A 26,072-nucleotide genomic window follows, 5' to 3' on the forward strand; every position below is an offset into this window, starting at 1 on the left:
AACAATTCCTAATGAAATGGCAACACATTTAATTACAATAGACTGAAGGTGTTTTGTGTCGTTTTTCCTGTGAAAATGCGGACCAGACAATGCTAAGGTTTTTGGTTCTGTTTTGTCTTTAAAGTAGCAAATGCTTACACTAAATTCTTAGCAGGCGTTTTAGATATTTTGATACGTAAGTTCATCTGGTATGTGAATTTCTTGTGAAAAAAACAATTTGGTCTTAGTTTAGCAATCAAATATCCAATTAACTAGGTAAGGTTTAATATTTAAGATGTTGCTCTGGTTTAAAAAAAAAAAACACTGTTTTTGTTTTTTGTTTTCTTTATCATCTACTTAGGAAGTGGTGGGAAAAATATATTCCAGTTTTAGTCTGGGAAATGAGGTATAATATGGTAGAGGACTTTTGTTTTTGATATCCTGGTAGAGAGGAGAATCCCAGAATTAAAAGCACACATTTCCTCTTTGAGCTAGAGAGGAAAAATGCCCATTAGTGTGAGTTGGGAGAAACTGAATTCAGTGAACCGGTCGCTTAGTATGACTTGGGGTTGTGTGTGTCCCTGAGATACAGCAGAAGGGCCTTAGGTCTGAAGGCTAACTGGACTGACGTCCCCTTGGGTGTTCCCATAGGCTAAGTGCACCCATCACCCAGCCTGGGGGGAGCGGGTACCTGTCTTGCTTTCTGGACCTTCCACAGAAAGGGACGAGGAAAGAATACTTACTTGTGCTTCTGAATGTCTTTCACGCCATTTTTCAAATTCCCTAATCTTTCTGATGGGTTATCCCTGGAAAGAAAATAAGAACTGTAAGGAATCTAATCACTTCCAAATTAGGATCCTTTCAAAAGTTATGGGGCTGAAATGCTTACCTGCATAGTTTTTTAATTAAATTAGCAGCATTTTTGGCAATCTTCTTTGGAAATTCTATCATGTCAATCCCCCTCAGTATGATGTTGTATGTCTTCATAGGATCTGGGCCTGAGAAAGGTGGGCTGTGAGAGAAATGAAGAGAGAATCACTTTGGTTTTCTAAACAAGAAATCTTGAATTGTTAAAACTTCACAGAACATCTATTCTTATCTGGGGACACACCTGAGTAGTGGTAATGAAATGATGCTGGATTAACAGCAAAACAGGATGGAAACCTTTTCAAGGAAATCACTTAGCAAAACCATCCTGGGTCAAGTTTGTCTGTTGTCTTTTTAGTGCAGGTGCGGGACCCCTCTGGCTGTCCTTGGCCATTCAAGATGCTTCTTCCACTTTCTAGCTCTTTCCCTGCCCTTGATTACGCCTGAGATGAAGTCCAGAATCACTAGAATGCCCCAAGGACATCAGTGATAGGACACCATCTCCTGCCAATACTACCCTCACTCACTAGGATCAGCGCACTCTTACTGGTCACGGAACTGATCCCATGACCTCTATCAACCAACATAAAGTTTAAATTCAAGGATTAGATTCAGCTGTTGCATTTTTAAAAAAGATTTTATTTTTTAATGTAATCTCTGCACCCAACGTGGGGCTTGAACTCACGACCCTGAGGTCAAGCATCGTATTGCTCCACTGACCGAGCCAGCCAGGCACCCCTTGAATTTAAACTTGTGGCCTGCCATGCTCTCTGACACACCCTTTATGCCACTTTCTATGCTTTGTGTCTGTCTTCTTTCCAGACTCAGTCTTGTTCTCAGTCTTGCAGTGTTCCCAGAGTGTAGGAGAATGCCCAGCGCAGAGCATGTGATCGGTGATCTGCTGACTGAGTCCTTCTGCAGGAGAATGCTCCTCCTACCCTCTCCTCCCGGTCATCAGTCCTCAGTGGATAACCTGACACAAGGCATCCTTATTAGGAGGCCCCACGAGCCAGACCAATCCAAGGAGGGTAGCTTTGGGCCAGGCTCAGGGAACACAGAGATGAAAAAGACCCCTCCTTCCATCAAAGTGATGCACCCAGACAAATAATGGCTTTAGAAATTGTTCTCCTAATACCGGATTCATGTCTCTCTCGATGATTATTTTTGCCCATCACTTTCACCAAGAGCAGTTCGAATTATTTCCTTTGAAGGAGCGGGCTCCAAACAAGGAAGGACCCCAGCACAAGTGTTCCTGGTGATGTTAGCAAGAGAGCGGCCGTGGCATCTGCGGAGCGCGGCCTCTGCTCTACACCCCTCTGCTCAGCGCCTCATACCTTCACAGAAGCCCCACAAGGGACCCGAGGCTTAAAGTCCTAGGTCTCGACACTGTCCTTTCCACTACCACTTTCTCTTTAGCAAGCCTTTCTTCCCACAACCCTCTTACCTGTTTGAACTTCTGAGCTTCTCAGATGTGAATTACTGGAATGCCCTTCCACCCAGCTAGCCTGTCCCTTTCCTAGTTTGCCCTACACATGACGACTGGCTGCTTATTCCTAAACACTACCACACCGGTTCCTACTCCTTTTCAGAAAATACTCAATGACTGCCTCTGGATGGATTGCAGACATTCATGTGTAGCCGGCGGTGAGCCTCAGGAGATGACTCTTACCGATCTCCTATTATTATCAATTTCCTATTGAAGTGTAGCTGACACACAGCGTTAATTAGTTTCAGGTGTAGAACACAGCGATCCCACCAACCCATGCACTACACTGTGCTCGCTGCAAGTGTTGCTGCCCTCTGCCTCCACATAGCGCTGTACCACGGACTATATCCCCTGTGCTGTGCCTGCCATCCCGACTTCCTCATTCCATGGCCTGTACCTCCCACACCCCTTCCCTGCTTTTGCCTATCCCCACCCCCCACCCTTCTGGCAACCATCAGTTTGTTCTCTGTATTTATGGGTCTGTTTCTGCTCTTTTACTTTCTTTTTTGGTTCCACAGAGAAGTGAAATCAGATGGTATTTGTCTTTGCCTGCCTGCCCTATTTCACATAGCATGATATCCACTAGGTCCATCCATATTGTTGCAAATGGCAAGATCGTATTCTTTTTTATGGCTGAGTAATAGTCCTGCGTGTATGTATCTGTATCTATCGCATCTTCTTTATCCCTTTATCTATTGACGGACACTTAGGCTACCTTCCTTACTTGGCTAATGTAAATAATGCTGCAGTACACGTAGGGGAGCATATATTCTTTTGAATTAGTGTTTTCTTTTTCTTTGGGGAATACCCAGTATGGAATTGAATTGCTTGGTAGTCCTAGTTTTAATTTTTTGAGGAACGTCCATCCTGTTTCCCACAGTGGCTGCACCAGTTTGCATTCCCATCAAACAGTGTATGAGGGTTCCTTTTGCCCTCCATCCTCCCCATCATTTGCTATTTAACCATTCGAACAAGTGGGAGGTGACATCTCATGGTGGTTTGGGTTTGTATTTGAGCATCTTTTCATGTGTCTGTTGGCCATATGGATGTCCTCTTTGGAAGAATCACTATTTAGGTCTTCTGCTCATTTTTAAATTGAATTATTTCTTTAGTATTGAGTTGTAGGAGTTCTTTGTATATTTTGGAATATTAACCCCTAATTGGACACATTATTCGATATATTGCAAATATATCCATTCACTAGGTCGCCTTTGTGTCTTGTTGTTTGCTGTGCAAACGCTTTTAATTTTGGTGTAGTTTATTTTTATCTTTGTTTCCCTTACATTAAAAGACATATCTAGAAAAATGTTGCTAACACGGATGTCAAAAAAATTACTGGCATGTCTGGGAGGCTCAGTTGGTTGAGCATCTGCCTTTGGCTCAGGCCGTGATTGTGGGGGTGTGGGATGGAGCCCTAAATCGAGCTCCCTGCTCAGGGGGGAGCCTGGTTCTCCTCCCTCTGCCCCCACTCATTCTTTTACTCTCAAATAAATAAAATGTTTTTAAAACAAAGATTATTGGTTATGTTTTTTCTTCTAGGAGTCTTATGGCTTCAGGTCTCACATTTAGGTCTTTTATCCATCTTGGGATTTTTTTTGTGCGTGGTGTAAGGAAGTGGTCTAATTTCATTCTTTTCCATACAGCTGTCCAGTGTTCCAAAGAGATGATTTTCACCCTATTGTATATTCTTGCCTCCTCCTTTTTTGGAGATAAATTATTCATAAAAGAAAATGTTTATTTCTGGACTCTCTATTCTGTTGCAAAGATCTTGGTATCTGTTTTTGTACCTGTATCATATGGTTTTGATTACTATTGTTTTGTAGTATATCTTGAAATCTGGGATTGTGATGCCTCCAGCTCTGTTCTTTCTTAAGATCACTTTGGCTATTCAAGGTCTTTTGTGGTTCCATACAGAGTTTAGTATTATTTGTTCTAGTTCTGTGAAACATGCTATTGGCATCTTGATAGGAATTTCACAGAATCCGTAGAGTGCTTTGGATAATATAGACATTTTAACAATATTAATTCTTAATGTCCATGAACATAGAATATCTATTTATTCCAATTTCTTTCATCAATACTTAATAGTTTTTAGAGAACAGGTCTATCACCTCCTTGGCTAAATTTATTTTATTTTACTCTTTTTGGTGCAATTGTAAATGGAATTGGCTGTCCTAACTTCTCTGCCACTTTGTTGTTAGTGTCTAGAAACACCAGATTTCTGTATATTAATTTTGTATTCTGTAACTTTACTGAATTCATTTATAACAGTTTTTTGATGGAGTCTTTATGGTTTTCTATGTATAGTATTATGTCATCTGCAAATAGTGACAGTTTAGCTACTTCCTTACTAGTCTGGATACATTTTCTTTTCTTTGATTGCTTGAGCCATGACTTCCATTACTATGTTGAATAAGAGTGGTGAAAATATATTGCTTCTGGATCTTAGAGAAAAATCTTGGTTTTTAGCTATCCTATTGGGACATTATTATGTTAAAGCGTGTTCTTATCTAAACCCACTTTGACAGTATTATTGTAAACAGATGTTGAATTCTGTCAAAAGCTGTTCATGTATCCACTGAGATAATCATATGGGTTTTGCCCCTTTTCTTGTTCATCTGTTTTATAATGATGATTAATTTGAGACTATGGAAACACTCTTGCAACCCTGGAATAAATTCTACCTAATTGTGGTCAATGATCCTTTTAATGGATTGTTGAATGTGGTTTGCTAATATTTTGTCAAGAATTTTTGCATCCATATTCTTCAGGGATATTGACCTGTAGTTTTCTTTTTTTGGTAGTGGCTTTGGTTTTGGTGTCAGTACAGTGCTGGTCTCATAGAATGCACTTGGAAGCTTTCCTTCTATTTTTTTCGTAATTGTTTGGGGGAGATTTGCTTTAACATTCTTTAATGTTGGGTAGACTTCCCTGTGAAGACTTCTATTCCCTGCCTTTTGTTTGTTGGGTTTTTTTGTTTACTGCTTCAATTTTGTTACTTGTTTTTGTTTTTTCAGATTTCTATTTCTTCCTGATTTTATTTTGGAAGATTGTATATTTCTAGAAATTTATCCATTTCCTTATATGCCAACAAAGTGGACAATCTAAATTTTTATAGCATTCATACTTTATAACATTTGTATTCCGTTGGTGTCATTTTTTTACTTCCCTTTCCTTTCTGATTTTAATTATTTGGATTTTGGATCCTCTTTTTTCCTACATGAGTCTTGCTAGAGGTTTATTTTTTCAAAAAAACAATTCTGACTTTCATTGATCTTCTGTATTATTATTTCTTCAGTCTTTTTTTCCTGATTTTTATTATTTCCTTCCTTCTAACTTTGGCCTTTGCTTGTTCTTTTTCTAGTTTCTTTAGGTGTAAGGTTAGATTGAGAATTTTCTTGTTTCTTGAGGTAATCCTGTGCCCTATAAATTTCCTTCTTAGAACTGCTTTTGTTGCCTCCCAAAGATTTTGGGATTGTTGCATTTTCATTTGTCTCCATATATTTTGTTTGTTTCCATGTATTTTTAACAATTTCCTTTTGATTTCTTCATCAACAAAGTGGTTGTTTAGTAGTATGTTGTTCAGCATATTTTTGGTTTTTCTCTGTTCCTCTGCATGTTTTTGGTTTTTTTTCCAGTTTCTTCTTATAATTGTAGTTTCATACCATTGTAGTTAAAAAACATGCTTTGTGGCCTCAGTTGTCTCATGTGCACAGGGAAAGAGTATATTCGGCTGCTTTGGGCTGGAATGGTCTGTATATACGTTATGTCCATCTAATCCCACATCTTCAAAGACACGGTCTCCTTATTGATTTCTCTGCCTGGACGATCTGTCCATTGATGTAAGTGGGATGTAAATATCCCCTACTGTTATTTTATGACTGTCCATTTCTCCCTTTATGTCTGTTTATACTTGCTGGATAGATGTAGGTGCTCTCATGTTGGGTGGATCAATATTTACAACCGTTAGGTCCTCTTGTTGGATTGATCCCTTTATTACTGTGTAAGACTTGTCTTTGTTACAGTTTTTTTCAGTCTATTGTATCTGACAGAAGTCCTCCTGCTGCAACATTTATTTATTCGCTTTGCCTTCCTTTGGCATGGAGTATCTTTTTCCCTTTTCTCACTGTCAGTGTGACTTGAAGTCTGAAGTTTGCCTCTTGAGAGCAGCAGAGGTCTTTTCTTTCTTAGCCATCCCATCACTCTGCGTCTTAGATTGGAGCATGTAGACCATTTACATTTAAAGTCACTATTCGCAGATGTGTACTTACTGCCGTTTTGTTAGGTGCTTTCTGGTTGTTTCTGGAGTCCTCAGTTTCTTTTTCTCTTCTCTTTCCTTGATGAGTTTCTCTAGTGTTATGTTCGGTCTTTGGTCTATCTTTTATAGTTTTTAGGTTTGTGGTTAACATATCCTACCTATAGACTATGTTAAGTTGATGGTGACTTATGTTCAAAGCATTCTAAGAGAACTTGATTTTTACTCCCTTCCTGCCACTTTGTCTATATGTTGTCATATTTAACATTTTTTGGATATAGTTGATTTTACTTACTTTTGCCTTCATACTTGCCTTATAAGTCATTGCTCTATTACCTTTACTGTATGTTTGCTTTTATTATAATTTTCTTCTAATTATGGTCTTCTCTCTTCAACTGAAATAATTCCCTTTAACTTTTTTTTTCTTTTTTTTTAAAGTAAGGCCTGTTTAATGGTGATGAACTCCTTCATTTTGATGGCCTGGGAAACTTTCTCTCTCCTTCAAATCTGAGTGATAAATTTGATGGTAGCGTATTCTTGGTTGTAGGTATTTTTCCTTTTGGCACTTTGTACCATGCCACTCCCAGATGATTGCAAAATTTCTCCTGAAAAATAAGCTGATAGCCATACATAACTCGGAGATTCTTTCTGGCTCTTGAAAAAAATTTTTTCTCTTTAATCTTTGACAGTTCAAATATTATGAGTCATGGGTTTATCTTGTTTGGAACTTTTGGGGTTTCCTAAATCTGGATGTCTATTTCCTTTTCTAGGTTAGGGAAGTTTTGAGTTATTATTTCTTCAAATATGTTGTCTGCCCTTTTTTTGGTCCCCTCGCTCTTCCCCTTCTGGGACCTAGATAATGGGAAGACTGATATTTTCTAAGATCTCTCTCCCTCTTTTTTTTTTTTTTTTTTTTTTTGTTTGTTTCATTTCTGTTTCCATTACTCTGTCTTCTAGGTCTCTGATCCATTCTCCTGTCTCTTCTAATTTCCTATTGATACCTTCAGTATATTCTTCATTTCCATTACTGTGTTCCTCAACTCTGACTCATTCTTTTTTCTTGTATGTTAAAGTTCTTACAAAGTTCATCCATGCTTATCTCCATTTCATTTACTTTTTTTTTTTTTTGAGTTTTGTGTTGTTCTTTCATTTTCAGTGTATTCCTCTCTTTCCTCCTTTTGCTTGACTTGCTTTGCTTCTAGAATTAGGGAGAACAGCTACTTCTCCACTTGAAGGAATGATCTAGTGTATGGTCACCCCTGTGTAGACTGTGTGGCCTGGTGACTTTGGCTGGCTGTACAGAGCTGTAGCTATCCTGGACTTGGGAGCATGGAACATTTTGTTTGGGGCCATCCTGGTAGGATAGTCAGAGCAATGTGGGCAGGGGCAGTCCCAGGGTTCTCCAAAGAGAAGATGCCTGGCCAGGACAGCTGGAGCCATGGTGGGCATGGATAGGGGTTATCCTGGCAAGGTAGGGCATGGCTGGAGTGTTCTGGGGTGCTCTGCACCTGTTGTACTTTGGTGAGATGGCTGGAGCCATTGTGTTCTGATGTGTGCCATGCTGGGGCCACACTGGTGGGACCAGCTCCAGTGCCAGGGTTCTGCTCCTCTCTGCACTGTCAAGGTGGTGGGAAAACATAAATAGGGGTGCCTGCCAGCCCCTTCGACCTGTAGGAAGTTCCAGCAGCTCTCCTGCCCTTGGGCAGGATTTTAGGGCTGGTCCCTTTATTTGAAGTTGCCCTTTTAAGCCATGACTTTTTTCTTCTGTGCCCAGTGCAGAGGCATCTGTTCCCTGTCCCCCTTTAACTAGGCCTCCTCACTGCAGTTCACCCTATCACCTCTATCTCCTGTCATTCTCTAAGTGGCCCCTCTCTATCTTTTGATGTGCAAAAGCCATTCAGTCAGCCCTCGGTTTCCCATTATTATTTTTTACATGAAGCTACTGCCCTCTAGTGGAGGCATGTCTCTGTCTGGACTGTCCTCTCCTTGCTCCTCTGTCCAAGAACCCTTCTTCCTTCAGGACCTGGCTGTGGTCTTGCCTTACTCAGCAGCTTCCCCTGAACACACTGAGCCCTCTTTGGAACTCTGTGCTTTATAACGACCCTACTACTACTTGCTGCCTGGTCCTGGCAGGATGGTCTATTGGTTTTTCTTGTCCTTGGGGAGCTTACAATCTGTCTTACACCTGGAAGTAGCCACAGTACCCTTTTTAGTTGTGGATGACTGTAATATTATTACACAGAAGACCTGCAAAGCATTCTCATTTCATGTAGATGTAACAACGTGTCCTCTTATTTCTATGAATAGTTGACCCTAGATATTTTTATAACATCATTATCTCCCTTGCTCCATTGCTGGCTAAGGCACTAGGCTCGAAGACCTCCTGGAAAGACACAAGATTATTCCACAATGCCATATACATATAAAAATTTAGCAATGATGAGGCCAAAAGTTGGCATTGAGTTTTTTTGCCCTCATTGGACCCATTTTAGAGTTTTGTTTGATGAACTCTTGGTCACTAGCATAATTCATGGAAGCACTGGAACAAGAAAGAGTGAGATGTGCTGGAAGATGGCCTGAGCAGAGGGACAAAGGCATGTGTGTGTAGCTGTCCTCTGGTCTATTTTTACCAGTGGTTCTATGTCAATGCCCATACCTGCCAGTCAGAAGTTCATACATCAGGATTCCCAGTGACCAGTAGTCGGCGGAAATGTCATGGCCTTTATTCAGGATGATCTCTGGGGCTACGTACTCTGGAGTCCCACAAAAAGTCCACGTTTTCTTTCCAAATCCTATTTTCTTTGCAAAGCCAAAATCAACCTTACAAAGAAAGAGAAACAGGTTATTTCAAGACCCTTACATGAAGCTGAAAGGCAGTACTGAGCTGCAGTGCACTGATGAGACAATAAAAACTGAGGCACATTCCTGTGGTCCTGGGCTCTGGAAGGAGTCCTCTCTACTTCAAACGACATAGCCCTTCCTCAGGTTCAATAGCAAAAGCTGAAACCTGAGTCGAGGATGAAACTGATATCATCACAGATAAGGGCCAATCTTTCTTTCCAGAAATATTTTCCATCTACTCTTCTTTTCATGCCAAGGGAGGTTGGGCCATAACTCCTTTACTGAAAATGTTTAAAAGACCAGTTGGACCTCCTTGACCAATTTTCCCCGAATATGCGGGATTTCTGCGGCCTTGAGGCGGTTGGGAATGCATTTAGCATTGAGAAGCCACTGGACAGTGGAAGCTTCATCCCCGCCCTTGGTAAACACAAAGAGGGACAAAATGCAAATGCGTTCTTTGGTTTTTTTTTTTCTAGCAACCTTTTCATGGAGGAGCATCCAATGCAGAAAATCTATTTTTTTCTCAAACAATGTGGTTGAGAATAGAAATCATTAACTGCCCTTGATTTGATTTCTTTGAAAACCACGGGCTGAATGGAAATTCCAAAAGTCTGAATATAGAGTCAGGCACTGGCAGAGGCAATGGCCATAAAAACTGTACATTTTATAATAAGAGAACTTCTGTCCTGTGGTAAGTCTTTAGAGGGCTTGACCAATGTTATTATTATGAAGATCAATACTATTATTATAGTATTGATAGTATTATACTATTATACTATTATTATAGTATTATAGTATTGATAAAATGGCCCGGATAACATCACCTACCAAGCCCACTCCCCCCCCCCATAAGATTATACATAAACCAGGGAGCCTGGGTGGCTCAGTCAGTTCAGAGGCTGTATTAGGCTCAGGTCATGAACCCAGCAGCCTGAGATCCAGTCCTCCTGTGGGCTCCTTGCTCAGTGGGGAGTCTGCTTCTCTCTCAAATAAATAAATACAATCTTAAAGATTATACATAAAACGGTTCACTTTTTTCTACAGTGTAAATATTCCTTCCCTGTGAACAGCAGAAAGCAGATTCAGGAAAGGTCTCCAAAGGTCTTCTAGATCTAGAACACAGCCATTAAAACACATTCTGCCACCAGCATTAAATTAGATGTAGCCAATTTAATTTTTTACACAACGTTTGCATCATTTGAAAAGAACGATTGCTTGAGAATAGCAATGCTAAAATCTGCTTTTAAGAAAAGTTACAGCATTAGCACGGGGAAGTGGAGATGTTCATGAACACAGTTTGACAAAGGAGTATTTTAAAACCGCAGAGCAGACACGGTGTGTAGAGGGCACTGACCAGCTTGGTGTAGCCTCTGTGATCCAGGATGAGATTTTCTGGCTTGAGGTCCCTGTAAATGATTCCTTTGGAATGCAGATAGGCGAATGCTTCCACCACACATGCTGTGTAAAATCTGGTAGTAGAATCTTCAAATGAACCTCTGAGACACAGCAAAGGAAAGCACAGAAGACATTAGTTTCTCGGACACGATTTCAGTTGTTTTCTCATTTCAAGATATTCCTGTGCTTCATTTGCAAAGAATGGCTGTTTGGAAACAGTAAAACCAAAATCTGCTCTTAAAAAAAGTTACCGCATTCACAAGGGGAAATAGAGATATTCATGAACACAGCTTGACAAATGAGTATTTTAAAACCTCAGACCTGGTTTTTTTCCTACAAAGTTCCTCAACTACTAATGTCCCCTGAGTTATCACTGAAATAATTAGCTCTTCCCAAAGAAACAGTTTCCTTTTGAAATACAATTCAAGGCGTGAGGCTATCTACACTCACAGATACTAGAATCTTCACTCTCCTTAGGAAAACTCTAGTTCCTCTTCAACAATGTTTGCACCAAACAATTGTGAATAGATAAGGAAAAGAAAAAGTTTCTGAGTAGGAATGATACATTGTATGCTGCAACCGTCTGCTGACTTGGAACTCACTTTGCAGAGGGAACACTGCAATTCTGTGGATTTCGGTGAGCCTTTTTGAAAGCCTACAAATTCTTGGTTATTCTTTGGAATTGTTTCTGCATTTGTGACTCTGGACATTTCTGTTGGTATGGGATTCACTTGGTAATGGGACGAAATAGACAGATACATTGTAAATATTGTCAGGAAAGTGAACACTTTCAAGAGATCAACCTCATGAAATCTCTGCAGAAGGGTACTCAAAGGTGTATTCTGACTCAATCAGTCATTAGCGGGAAGATGAAAACAAAAACCCTAATACAAACTCATATTCACTGGAGGAAGCTCTAAGTTAGGAATATGGACACTGAAGCAAGAAACCTGGGCTCAAATTCCGGTTTCACTTATTTAATTTTGAGCAACTAACTGTGCCTCCCTCAGATCTATGATTCTCTTGTGCAAAATGGGGCCAGTAATAGAAACTATCTCACTGGATTGTCTTAAGTATACAAATAATTGTTGTGTATATTTAGAATTAGTGCCTGGTACACAACTGGGCCCCTGGTAAATATGAGCCATTCTAACTGAGCACTGAAATAGTCTTCTTTAGCTGCTGTGTCTTAATCTAGGAAAACTGAATAACATAGACACATCTGAAATCTTCTGGGGATGGGAGTGAGGGGTCTGTGATAATTAACACTGTCTTTGGGGTATTTGCTGCCTTTCATGGCCAAGGTTAACAGCCATAGATCACTCCCAACTTTCATCATAAAGTAAACTGACCACCAACATTCACCTTTGGGTCCTCAGTGCTTGATAGCTTTGTTTCAAGGTTTCTCTGATTCTGAGCCATTTGGGAATTTGGAAGGTTCTAGAAAGCTGGTTTCCATTCCTTGAAAAATCTATTTTGAGTCTCTCCCCTACAGAAGCATATTTGTAACTGATTTTTAAAATTAAATGAAAATGCTATCTCAAATCTGTTTCCATGTTATGTGGCAAATCGACCTAGTATATGCATACAAAATATTTATCAGCAACAGCTTTATCACTAAACCTTTGATGTGGGTAATTTGCAGACTTTAAAATGTACTTCTAGAATGCAGTCACAAAGCATAGCATTCGGGTGACTCAAAATGAAAAATTACTATTAGAATTGAAAATGACAACATATATTTGATCTAAAACAAAAATGAAAGCTTGTTTTATCAACAGAAAGTTGCTTAAAGAAATAAATCACTGCCCTAAATAGCTCTTGAAAATAATAAATTATGCCTTGACAGTTGTGTCATTTCAATTAAAACAAGGATGAAATAGGGTCTTATACCTTCTTTGGGAAGGGGTGGTAGTTTTATTTTAGCTAGATGGCAGTAGATAACAACTTGAGAGAATTAGAGGCGTATATACTTATGGATAGACCCAGCTTTCGATTTAATCACAGTGTTTAATCTACTTGTGATAAATAGGGTCCTGAAATGATAGAAAGCAGCAAAGATACAGCACGTTCCTGTTTTGTCTACTAACGTCAATACTGAGTATACCTGAAGGGTATGGCAACCCATGAAGGTTAACCACCAACTGTAAAGTAAGGGATATGAAATTAGTATGCAAGTGACCCATTTCCTTGAAATACTACTTCTTGTTGTGGTCCAAGTGTAAATACAATGTTTCAGATGTACAACCTAACAATTCAGTGACTCTACATCACTCAGTACTCACCATGGTTCAGTGTTGTCACCAACTTTATTACGATATCACGGACTGTATTCTCAATGCTGTCCTTTTCATCTCTGTGACTGATTTATTTTGTAACTAGAAGTTTGTATTTCTTGCTCCCTTTTATGTATTTCACCCATTCCCCTCCCCCCACCCCAAACTCCCCTCTGGAGGAGACAAACCACTGATTTGTTCTCTATGTTTAAGAGTCTGTTTTGTTTTCAAGATTCCACAGATGAGTGAAAGCATATAGTATCTGTCTTTCTCTGATTATTTCACTTAGTGTAATACTCTCTTGGTCCACCCCTGTGGTTGCAAATGGCAAGATCTCATTCTTTATGGCTGAGTAACGTTCTGTTGTATATGTGCACCACATCTTTATCCACTCATCTGTTGTTGGACCCCCAGGCTGCTTCTGTATTTGGCTACTGTAAATCACGCTGCAGTAAACACACAACCACAGAAAACACATGAACCCTTTCACTTTAGTGTATTTGTTTTCTTTGGGTAAATACCCAGACGTGGAATTAGGGGATCATAGGGTAGTTCTATTTTTAGCTTTTCAAGAAACTCTCATACTCCTTCCAGAGTGGCTGCACAGTTTGCATTCCCACCAACAGTGCGAGAGGGTTCTTTTTTCCACATCCTCGCCAACGCTTGTTGTTTCTTGTCTTTTTCATTCCAGCCATTCTGACAGGGGTGAGGTGGTACTCATGGTGGTTTTGATTTGCACTTCTCTGATGAGGAGTGATGTGGAACATCTTTTCATGAGTCTGTTGGCCACTGTATATCTTCTTTGGAAAAATGAATATTCAGGTCCTTGGATTCTTTTTTTGTTTTTCCTTGAGCTGTAGGAATGCTTTATATATTTTGGAATATCAATGCTTTATTGAATATGACGTTTGCAAGCATCTTCCCTTATTCAGTAGGTTGCCTTCTCACTTTGCTGATGGTTACCTTTGCTCTGCAGAAGCTTTTTATTTTGGTGGAGTCCCAGAAGTTTATTTTTGCTTTTGTTTCCCTTGTCTGAGGAGATAGATTTAGAAAAATGTTGCTAAGGGTGATATCCAAGAGATTACTACCTGTGTTTTCTTTCAGGGGTTTTATGGTTTCGGGTCTCACATTCAGGTCTTCAACCCTTTCCAGTTTATTTTTGTACCTGCTGTAAGAAAGCGGTCCAGTTTCGTTCTTCTGCGTCCAGCACTATTTGTTGAAGAGATTGCCTCGTCCCCATTGCATATTCTTGCCTTTGTTGTAGATAAGTTAACTAGACAATAGTGGCCGTTTACTTCTGCGCCCCCTATTCTGCTCTATTGATCTGTGTGTCTGTATTTCTGTCCGTGCCATATTGGGTTTTTTTTGTTTTTTTTTTTTTTAAAGATTTTATTTATTTATTTGACAGAGAGAAATTACAAGTACACTGAGAGGCAGGCAGAGAGAGAGAGAAGGAAGCAGGCTCCCTGCTGAGCAGAGAGCCCGATGCAGGACTCGATCCCAGGACCCTGAGATCATGACCTGAGCCGAAGGCAGCGGCTTAACCCACTGAGCCACCCAGGTGCCCGCCATATTGGTTTGATGACTACAGCTTTGTAGTCTATCTGGAGACCTGGGATTGTGATACTTCCAGCTTGGTCTTGCTCTGCTTAGGCTTGCTCTGGCCATCTGGGCTCTTTTTTTTTTTTTTTTTTTGTGGTTCCATACAAATTTTAGGATGACTCCCATTCTGAGAAAAATGCTATTGGTATTTTGACAGAGATTGCAATGAATCTGTAGAGTCCTTTGGTAGTATGGACATTTTAACAATATTCTTCCAACCCACAGGCATGGAGTATTTTTCCATTTGTTTGTATTACCTCCTTGGTTAAATTTATGCCTAGGCATTTTATTCTTTTTGGTGCCATTATAAAGGGGATTGTTGTCTTATTTCTTATAGGTGGGCATGGGAAAGAAAGTGGCAGGGTCACTAGGTGAGTGGTCCACACTTAGTCTTTCTGCCACAGCTGTGGGTACACTGAAGGGCTGGGCTTTTCTCTAGGTGGTGGCAGCTGGAAGGCTTGGCTACTGGGATGGTGCTGTGCTTGGGTTAACTTCCCCTCTCCCCCAAGCAGGAGTCCTTCTGGAGGGATGGCTGCTGAGGGGAGCTGGTGGAAAGTGACAGATCCACAGGGAATGCGGGAGTGGGCCACGCCATGCTAGCAAGCTAGTTGGAGAGGGTTAGCACTGGCTCCCACAAGTGTCTGGCCATCAAGGCTGGAAAAGGGAAGAGAAAAGATGCCTGCCAGCACTTTTTTCCTGGACAAGTCTCCTGAAGATTCCTGCCACTCCTGTGCACACTCTGTGAATAATTGTCCTTCATGTGTACTCCAGGCACTTTCCAAACTGCTGTTTCCTTGCCGTTTTGGCAACTTGTTTACTGTGCTGGTTCGTTCGGGGCAGGGACCCTGCCCACTGACATCTAAAGTCCCTGGACCCAAGTCCAGCTGATGTTAAAACCTTGCCGAGGTAAGCCTCATTGGTTTTCCAAGCCAAATGGTACAGGTTCTTGTTTGCCCTGTGCAGCGCCCCGTGCTGGGGGGCCTGGTGTGGGGTCTGGTCTTCCTGCTGCTTCTCCGTGCCAGTGGTGTCCTTCCTGATTGCGACTGATCTCACAGAAGATAGGGTTCCCATGTCTCCATGCCTCCTCCCTTTTCCAGTGCGGGCTCTTCTCTACCATGAACGGTGGAAGGCTTGCTCTGAGTCTTCAGGTTGGTTTCAGAGTTCATTGTAAAATGTAGGTGTTATCTTAGTGTGTCCCCGGGATGAGGTGGTTTCAGGATCCTTTGAGTCTGCTCTCCTCCTGACCCCCTGACATACTTTGGATCTGCACTCTCCATTTTGCCATCCCAGAGGTAATTTAAATAATAATTATCATCCACAACAGAGTTAGAATCAAAGAGGATCAAGATTTAAATTACTTGCCAGCTTACAAAATACACCCAGGAGGACACATGATCAGAAGTGAGATGTGCATGATTTGAAAATTATGGTTTCTAAAATAATCAAGATATTCAGTAGGAAATACTAACCTATATTAAAAAAAAATTAAAGTAGCAGTTGGAATGTTAAATTTTAGATGACTATTATACCAAGTTTAATAAATGTGTTTATATTAGAATATATTATGACATACCAGCATTTATATATAATCATATTAATCTTTCATTTTTAAAGAAGTCATAGGGATTGCCAATTCTTTCAGTGTTATGGAAGAAAGGTGAATAAAATATAATGCATCCCAATCTATTCCAAATACTGGTACAGAATGTGTGGAAAACAAAAAGTCATAAATAAGAAGATTAAAACACGTTAGCTCCTAAGGAATAAACCAGAGAAATAATTGCAACAATTAACATTTCAGGGGGGTTAGTTGTATCTCAAAGATAATCTTAAGAGTCCTCCAGTCCTCTTTGTGTATATGGTATCATTTTACTTCATTTTTTTGTAGTATTTTAATTCTTAGTTTTTGACAACAACAACAACAAAAACCACTGTGTTCCTTTTCTAGGCGGATGAGAAAAAAAGAGAGCCAGGAGCTGGTCATCTCACTGGCTAGGTGAGAAGAGGTCTGACTGTGAAAGTCAGAGACTTCCTATGCTAAATCCCGAGGCTTAGAGGTATTACCATGTCAGTACAGAATAGCCACAGAAGCCTTTCTTAAAAATCAACCCAAACACATTTCTTTTATCCTTTCAGAATAGCTTCTCCCTACTGTTGCTTTCCTCGGATGTGAAAAGAAAACTGAATGAATTGAATATGAATTGATTTGATTATGGATATTTTCATAGACACTGTGACTAATAGAATCAATTTCCTTTTTCTCTTGGCATTTTTGTTGTTGTTTCTTGTGAACGATTAACCTTTAGGACTTCCAGCCTCAAACAAAGAGTGACAAAGCTAGTCAGTGGCAGGATTCCTTGGAACCTCCATCTCCCTCTCCCCCAGCCCCCGCTGTCCCCCAGGCCAATTTTTTGAGTAGGGGGAAAAAAGGCAATAAGGTGCTACCCCCATCTATGATAGATCTATTGTTCTTAATGCTGAGGCTTTGGTTGTCCTGACTCTTTGGAAAGGAGCAGGCATCTTTTATCTCCAGATCGTGCCTCTTCACATAGGAGTAAGCGCACTGGGGCCGGGGGACTCACCAACTGTGTATCCCAAACCCAAGGATGATAGAAGGGAAGGAAATGGAACTGACCGAAAAAGCATCCTGGTGGAGGTAGAGAAAGGACCATCCAGGGATAGTCTGCCTCCATCCTACCCTCCAAAGGTAAATCATTTATTAATAGCAACCGTAGGTGCCCTTGCAGATCAAAACAGGTCTCCCTCAGGAGCCTGGGCTGGCTTTTATGAGCCAACGGAATGCAAATCAAGTTAAACAGGGAGACATAGGAAATAATATTTTCTTTCAGAAACTAGATTTGAAACTGGATTCCTGTGCATGTTTGACACCCCACAAGTGGACTTGAGATTGACTTGTGTTGCTGTTGCCTGCTTAAAGAAGTTACAAGAAGCCTGAAGCCATTCCTCTCTCTCTCTGGCTTATTATCTCTTTTGTGTTTACTTCCACCTGTAAACCTCCTGTTCTAATTAGAACAAATCAGGGACAATATTTCAAATAAATTAGGGGCTTGGAAGGTCAGGTAAAAAATGATACAGTAGAGCCACATTCAGAAGAAGCAGACATTATCTCAGAAGTCAGAATGGTACCTTTATGCAGCAGCCTGTAAATTAGGAGAAGGAGACCACATCTTTTTATTTATTTATTTTTTTTTATCATTGAATCACCGGCTTCTAGCACAATGCCTGGCATATAATCTGTGCTCAAATATTACTAGAAATCATGCAACAATGTGCTATAAATGTCTTAATACAGATGTTTACTCTGGCCCCAAGGACAACATGATATATTGCCCTGTATGGCTGTTTACCTTAAATTTAAGAAGTGAAACACAGCATCAGTGTAATTAGGACAAGATAAGGTAAAAAGAAATCGATTTGATATATACAAGGAAGGCCAAGGGGAAGACCCGAAAGGTCTTCATGCAAAGACATGAAGTTGTCGTAAGAATGCTATTAAGGATGAGACTTCATAAGCTATTCTGGGTTCTATTAATTACTATTCTGGGATCTCTACAGAGTAACAAGTTGTCAAAAAATAGCCTGGCTTTCTGGAAACAACAGGGCAGTCTAGGACAGAGTTTTAGTAAGATGTTACCCCATGAAGGAGGACATGGGTAAGACTGTAACAAATATGAAAGAAGAAAAGATGCCAAAAAGTGAACCTTCAAAGGAACAAGGATGACTTCTAAATGTTTGATCAGTCATAGGAAATTCACAAGAGAAGGAAATCGTCTTTTAAGTAAACATTTTGGATTGGTAATGATCTCCTGGGACATTTCATAGAATAGATTTTAATTTGTTAGTTCTCCAAATAGAGAGAGAAACAAGCACTCACTAGAGCAACTTTATTTGCCCTAAAAGGGCAAACATAAGTAAATCTGAATTAGATCGTTTATGTGAAATACTGCTTATAAGTAGATTCTTTTTTGCCCAAGATCAGCTGAAAGCCTGAAGAAGATGGCTGGAACTTGTTAATTTTGAAACCGAAGAGCAATGTAAAGCCAGAAGAAATGGTAACTCGGGGGAAAAAAACAATTCTCAATGTCAGGAAAGGCAGACAGTCCATCTGGCCAATGAGTTAGACAATTAGGCTGGTAATTAATCCAGATAGCAACTAGAACGAACCTCGATTCCCTTCATGTCACAGCAATGAACTGAATTCTAGGTATACGGTTAACTGATTGATACTCAAGTTCAAAGAAGGCCATATGGCTTGCTAGGTTACCATTTCCACGCTGGACTAACCTTTATCATTAGTTACAAATCTGAAACAGAGAGAGTGTCATATTTACTAAAGCATGTGTGTACAGTGGGTCCCACCCTGTATTTACTTATTTTCTGAAATATGAGCCTAGGTAACATGTAAATATGATCTTATACTTTATAACGGACTCTTCTTACGGACCACCAGAGTCAACATTTTAAAAGAAATGATAGAAATTTCTTCAAACTCCTACCTATCCCTGAGAATGGTCCAGAGCTCTCCTCCCAGGCACACTTCCATCAACATGTACAAATATTTGCTGTCCTTAAACGTTCTGTACAATCTGGGAATTGCAAACAAGAAAACAAGGGTTATCAACATTGTTGTCCTTGAAGAGAATGTACACGTTTTAAGTGCTCAGATTTAGTCTGACACTTGATTTACCAAGCTCGAAATGGCATTAAAGGAAAGAGAGAGACGTGTGTGTAAAGAGGGAAAAGGAGGCAACAGGCTCCCAAGAAGTGTGTGGTGTAGGGCTAGTCTGTCCTAGGCAATGAGTGCATGAGTTCTAAGGATTATGGACCGAAGGGGCTTCTTGGGGTCCCAGTCTGGCTGTTGTTTACAGCATATGGACTCTTGAGCCATACTGAGTGGTGATAAACATTCAGCCTATCTGCATATAAAATAGATATACTTCACAACATAGACATGTATGAAATTCCCGTGCTATTCCTTAAATTCACCTTCGGCCCTGTTTTTAAGTGCTCCTGAGAAATTAACTGGAACAGGTTTTATTTATTTATTTTGTATCAAAGACCTCCCGATTATCCTCTTATTAATGCTCTGAAAATATGGAGGTGGAATAGTCCTATCATTTTTTTAAATCTTCCCCAAATTAAAAAAAAAAATTACATATTAGTATTCAAATAATTAGAGGATAGTTATGTGTTTTGTCTTTCAAGCTCCAGAAATCTACAAAGGGTTTTGGAGTCACAGAGTGCATCAAAAACCAAGATCCCTCCTTTGGGAAAAGCATGCTCTTTTCACAAATCTGATTCTTTAAAAAATAAATAAATAAATAAATAAAGGATAGAATCAAACTTCAGGTTTTTTTTTTTTTTAAAGCCTAACAAAACTTTCTTAAAATCAGATTTAAGATCATGTTCCCTGGGTGCAGGAAACATGTGCTGGTGAGCAGGAGTGATGATGGGTTTGGTGGCTGACTTTCCAGGGGGAGTGGAATCAGCATCCCTGGGGGTGCGGGGGTCTGTACCTCACTATGAAGTCGGAATGCGCCCCCTGCATGATCTGCTTCTCCGAGCGGATGTGCTCCTGCTGTCTCGTATCCACGATGTGGCGTTTCTTGAGAATCTTCATGGCGAAGGTTTTGGATTCTTCACTTTTCAACTGGACCTTCAAGAAAAGCACAGAAAATAAGTGAGGAAAAAGCCCACAGCATTAATGTAACAGAATGCCTTCTCGTCCCCAAATTACCCAGTGCATGAGCACGGCAGGGACCCCCTCCCCATCTCAGATGCCACCTGAGTGACACAGTTTGTGATCACGGGAGCCGGGCAGAAATCCAGGTCTGCGACCCTCGTCCACGTTCCTTCCCGTGGACCAGATAAGAGTGTAACCAGAAGCTCAATTAGTGTGGTGCCCGCTGGGATAGGGAGAGGGCAAGTGTGTTGGATTCTCACTGTGTTATTTCATTTCCTACCCCATAATGTGTTTGAGCGTACTTTATAGTTTCTCTTCTGCAATCAAAAAAGCATAAAAATGAAATTCTGTTTGCCTTCCAGTGCTTGTGGTAGAGGTAGGATCCTATGACCTGAGTCAAGACCAAGAGCTGGAGGCTTCACTGAATCCCACCCCTCACCCCAGGCACCCCTCAACAAGGTGACTTGCGAGGAGATGAAGAGATCTGGGTGATGGGGTTAATCACGTAATAGCAATATCAACGTTTTCTAGCCCTGTTGAGCCACAGACAATCTTCAAGCCTGCATTACGTGGAACGCATGAAAGCCTCAGCGAGATGACCTGACAAACCATGTCTGCTTTCAGCTGAGAGATCACTGTCCCCTGGAGGTGTGAATTGCTTACTGTGTAACGCAGTTCTTTTTTTTTTTAAGATTTTATTTATTTATTTGACAGAGAGAGAGATCACAAGTAGACGGAGAGGCAGGCATAGAGAGAGAGAGAGAGGGAAGCAGGCTCCCTGCTGAGCAGAGAGCCCGATGCGGGACTCGATCCAGGACCCTGAGATCATGACCTGAGCCGAAGGCAGTGGCACAACCCACTGAGCCACCCAAGCGCCCCTGTAACACAATTCTTAATTAAGTGTGTCGCTCACGCACTAGTGTACTGACTGAACCCCGTCCAAGAGGATGTGCACAGGGCGGGTGCTTGGGCGAGAACACAAGGACACTTCACACCAGCGGGTCTCAGGATGCGGGCAGCATCTGTAAATCTCTACGATGGGTTACAGAGAAAAATGATATTTGAATTTGCCTTAAGCAGCCCACGGCCCTCTACGCAGTCTGTGAAACTCTTTAAGACGACAGATGAGTGGGATTCAAATGAATCCAGTGATCATGCATAACAGAACACAAAATGTGGACATGCACGTCTAAAAGACATGTGGACAGTCAGCCTGAAAAATGAGCCAGCGAAGAAATTAAGTCATGTTCTCTCCAGAGCCTTACTGTAATGACCTCAGTCTCTTGGGTGGTTTACACACCTGATGGAAAACGTGTCCATTATTCTTCGCTGTGATGGTGACCTACATTTTTATTTGTACATAGGGTGAGAGGAAAGAACTCTGAGTTGGGGTCACAGGTCTGGACCTCAACCCTGACTTCGCTGAGTTGCTTCTCTGCTCTGAGCCCCAGTTCTTGCTGAAGAGTACACTGTATGGAGTTATTTCGACCTGAAGTGAGAAAGTGCCAGGGGGTGGGAAACGGCCCTATTCTCTCTGCTGGACCCCTGCCCCAGCCAGCAGCCTCTGCCCCTTATCATAGGACAGCTGTCTGCAAAACAAAGGCAGACCCATCGTTCCTCTGCTCAAAACACTCCAGTGCCTTTGCATCCCGCTCCTAGGAAAGACCAAGCTGCCACAGCGGCTACAAGGTCCTACACCATCTGGATCCCAGCTACCCCCCAACTCACTCAGCTGAGGCCACGCCCACCTCCTTGCTCCTCTTCCTGGAATACACCCGAAACGCATGCCTCAGTCTGTCTGCTTGTCTTTTCTGCCCAAATATTTTCCCACAGATATTCCCAGGAGTCCCCCTCTCAGTTCCCGAAGCTCTTTGCTCAAGTGGTTCCTCATCAGCACGTCCTCACCCCAGACTCTGTAAAAGAAACTGCCCCCCCCTCTCCCCTCCCTGCTTGCCTGTTCTCTCCAGCTCTATCACAAACTCCTACACAGAACAGTTTTCATTACTTGTTCAGCTCCTGTCTCCTTTCCCTCATCTGTAAGCGACCTGCAATGCGGGATCTTTTGACTCACTATCCCTGACACAGAGTAAATGCCTATTAGGTATTTGCTGACTTCATGAATCAAAGAGAGAACGCGGGGAACCACGACAATTGATCACTGGCAAAGCCACGATGGCACTGGGGTCTCGGTTCCACACTGTGCATCTCTTACCTTCACAGGACAAAAATGAGGAAAGCTGTGAGGACAAGCATGGGGTATTCGGTCTTTTCCTTTTGTCCCAAAGCACCCTTAATTAGGCATGGAAGGGAAGAAACTATTTCTACATGTCAACACCGCACAGGCACCATCCATGGCCAAATAACCATGCGATTCAGTTTCCAGTTCTCAGTTTATGTTTTTACAAGATGCTTTCTTCACCCATCCATTTCCTTGATCAACATTCCCAACCATGGAGCCTACTAGGTAAATAAGATCATCTCTACAACAACGTCTAGTTGGCTGCCAGTGAGCTCTTGGGGTCCATCCCCTCTTGAGACCATGGCCATTTGTTTGCGACCCATCTCCTTGCCTGCACTGCTCCTGAGGTCCCTTCCAGTGAACACGTTCCACAATTCCACAAATACTGCCCATTTTTGTTCTCACCAGCGCATCACCGTTATACCCACACCCAGATATTTATTTCACCACAGCCAGGGTAGGAGATAAAAACATGCACTTATTTTGTTATTTTTGTTAATAGTTTTGAACTGTAGATTAGGGAGAGTCCATGCAAGGAAATAAACGAAGCCCTCAGTAATGTCAGAGAGAAACGGGAATTAGCATATGTGGAACACAGACGTGCTGGGCACATCCCTATGTATTATTTTCAGTCGCGATATCAACTCTTAGGGGTGGGAGGAACAGAAGTTTGTTGTGTTTTTACGAAGACTTCATCATCACTAACAATAATAGCTAACAGTAATAAAGCTCGTATTGTCAGGAATAGCAAAGTGAGTGAGTTTTCTCCCTTAATCTTCTAGGCACCCTTTTGAGGGACTGTTGTCACCCCCATGTTTCAGAGGAGCTAACCGAGGATTACTGGAGAGGGTCTTATCTTGCCCAGGGCCACAGAGCTGTCAAGTCGCAGGACTGGGTTTATGCTCCCATGCTATTGGTAGGAAGTGCTGTTTCCCTTCAGCTGCATAGAAAACTGATGGCAGAGTGATGGGTGCCTTACAAATGAGAGTTTAATGGAACTGGCCTCCTCGGAGAGACTCCGTGAGAAAAGCTGAACTGTGCGCTACATGCCGTGAAGCTTCCCCCTTGCTGGAAATGCCAGAGCCCCACTGTCCTACCCCAGGTTCTGGGGTACCTGAGTGATGGCTTCTCCTTGTGGAATTCAAAGACTGGAAGCAAAAGGGGAGGACCTGGTGCTAACAGCTGGTGGACGGCAGGGGCGGCTGCCAAAGAGGGGTACGCATGCAAATGCCACCGGGATGACTGGGGGTCAGCCTCATCAGCTGCCAATGTAATGATCATTAGTTATAAGCAGTTTACAGAGCCCAACAGCTCACCTGCGGGGGCTTTCTGTTCAGTTTGCTAACTGAAACTATAGTTTCAGTTTCCACTTTGCTTGAGACCATCCCACTGTCTGGAACCACTGTCCTTTGCATTCTGTAAAGACCTGTATAGTTCCTTAGAGGAAAGCCCTTAGAATCTCCACTTCTATTTTAAACTAGAAGGACACAAGACTCCCAGGATCCTGGCTCGTAACTGAGAAGTCAGACAGCCCGAGGACTACTGTTGGAGCTAATTCAACAAACATAGTCACTTCTGCTGCAGTTGATTCTCTTAAAAATATACTCCTGATTAACAACATGTCCAACTCTTAGATTGTCTCTAATGGAAAAATTTGGAAACAATCTAAATGTCCATGCAGAAAAGCGTGGAAAAATAAATGATCATATGACCATGCGAAGCAGCTATAAAAACTAGGATGTAAAATGACGACTTAGCAAAGGAGAAAAAAAAAAGGAGAGGGAGACAAAGCAAAAGAGAGACTCTTAAGTCTAGAGAACTGATGGTCACCAGAGGGGAGGTGGTGGGGCCGGGGGTATGAAGGAGGGCACCTGTCGTGATGAGCACAGGGTGATGTGTGGAGGTGCTGAATCACTCCACTGTACACCGGACACGAATATTACACCATATGTTAACTAACGGGAATCAAGTGTCATTCTTTTCTTCTTTAAAGGTTTCATTTATTTATTTGACAGAGAGAGACAGAGAGATCACAAGTAAGCAGAGCAGCAGACAGAGAGAGAGGAGGAAGCAGAGGCCCCACGGAGCAGAGAGCTCGGTGCAGGGCTCAATCCCAGGACCCTGAGATCATGACCTGAGCCAAAGGCACGGAGCCCCCAGGTGCCCCAAGTGTCATTCTAGTCTATTTTTTATTATGGAAAAATAGCCCTCCAAATTTATATACACACAGATAATATGTGTATAAGTTACATATACATATTTACATATAAGAATACAGGATACAAGCCAGCATACATTTTATGATCCTATAAATAATGTTTCTGTGTACGTATATATCTATATCTAAAATCTAGGATGAGACCATCAGAAATGTGTTACCCAATATGTTCATAATGGTGTTCCCTGAGGGAAATTTTCAGTTTTACTTCTTTTCGCTTTTTTGAATTGCTTAACTTTTGTACAATTAGCATACATCCCTGGTTTGATGGGTAAACACAGTGATATTCGGGGAAAATAAATTTTGAAGCCTCCCTTAAATTGTACTACCTATGTATTAGTACCTGGCTCTCTTTAAGGATTCCGGGTCAAAGGGCATCACTCTGCTAGAGTTTCATGAATGCAAAGGCCTTGAGAGGTTGTATAGAGCATAACAATCTATTCGTGTTTGGGCTGAACCACACTATTCAGCTCCTTAAAGGACCTGCCAAATTCTTTTGTTCAGTATGAACTCTCAGGGTAAGTTCTAGCAATTTGTATTTACTAGGTCTACACTATTAGGTTTTATTATGAATGTGCTTTTGCAAAACGAATCATGAAAATTTTTGAGGTGAAATGTAGTTTGCTTTATTTTTTTCCAGTTGGCCAAACGAATTATCCTAAGTCTGCATCTGTCAAGTTGAGATAATGATGATTTCAAAATCGGGTCAGCTAGCTCCGAACCTTCCCAGCCTAGTTGGGTCAGAATGCCCCCCAGCTCGGTCTTCCCTTGCAGACTCTCCCCCACCCCCATAGCACGCCGACTGGGGTGCTAGTTGACAGCGTGAGCTCTGAAATGTGACTGCTTTTGTTTAAATCTCAACCATTTTTTGGCTTGTGATCAGGACACATTTCTGACACATTTCTGTCCCCCTCTCGTTATCCATAACATTGAGGGTAATTCTCAGTTTACTTGGAAAGATGACATAAAAGGGCTCACATATCAAACCCAGTGTTGGGAACAGTGCATATTAGTGACTTTTAATCTTAGGAGCTTCCATAGGTCATGGTCCCTTCAGGCCCAAGCAAACTATGACCCTGCACAGGCCACTGTCACTTTATGCCTGTTCCTATCCCCACTCACCGGTCTCAGTCCTACCAACAGCACAGGTAAAGGGCCCAGAAACTACTTTAAAAAGACTGCCGACCCTTGTACCACACTAGTTTTACTC

General features: G+C 41.5%; 1 protein-coding gene across 4 annotated transcripts in view; it reads right to left on the minus strand.

The window, feature by feature from the left end:
• Positions 1-26,072, minus strand: part of PRKG1 (protein kinase cGMP-dependent 1) — a 1,258,123-nt gene that overhangs the window by 6,834 nt on the left and 1,225,217 nt on the right. For all 4 annotated transcript variants that reach the window (XM_004764104.3, XM_004764102.3, XM_013062254.2 and 1 more), the window contains 6 exons: positions 20,239-20,378; positions 19,219-19,308; positions 10,783-10,924; positions 9,244-9,407; positions 869-991; positions 723-785 (listed from right to left, as the gene is read on the minus strand). In XM_004764104.3, the coding sequence (XP_004764161.1) occupies positions 723-785; positions 869-991; positions 9,244-9,407; positions 10,783-10,924; positions 19,219-19,308; positions 20,239-20,378 (722 nt within the window). The remainder of the gene's footprint in view (positions 1-722; positions 786-868; positions 992-9,243; positions 9,408-10,782; positions 10,925-19,218; positions 19,309-20,238; positions 20,379-26,072) is intronic.

Source organism: Mustela putorius, unplaced genomic scaffold (genome assembly GCF_011764305.1).
Source record: "Mustela putorius furo isolate JIRA1106 unplaced genomic scaffold, ASM1176430v1.1 tig00000577_pilon_pilon_pilon, whole genome shotgun sequence".
Classification (NCBI taxonomy): domain Eukaryota; kingdom Metazoa; phylum Chordata; class Mammalia; order Carnivora; family Mustelidae; genus Mustela; species Mustela putorius.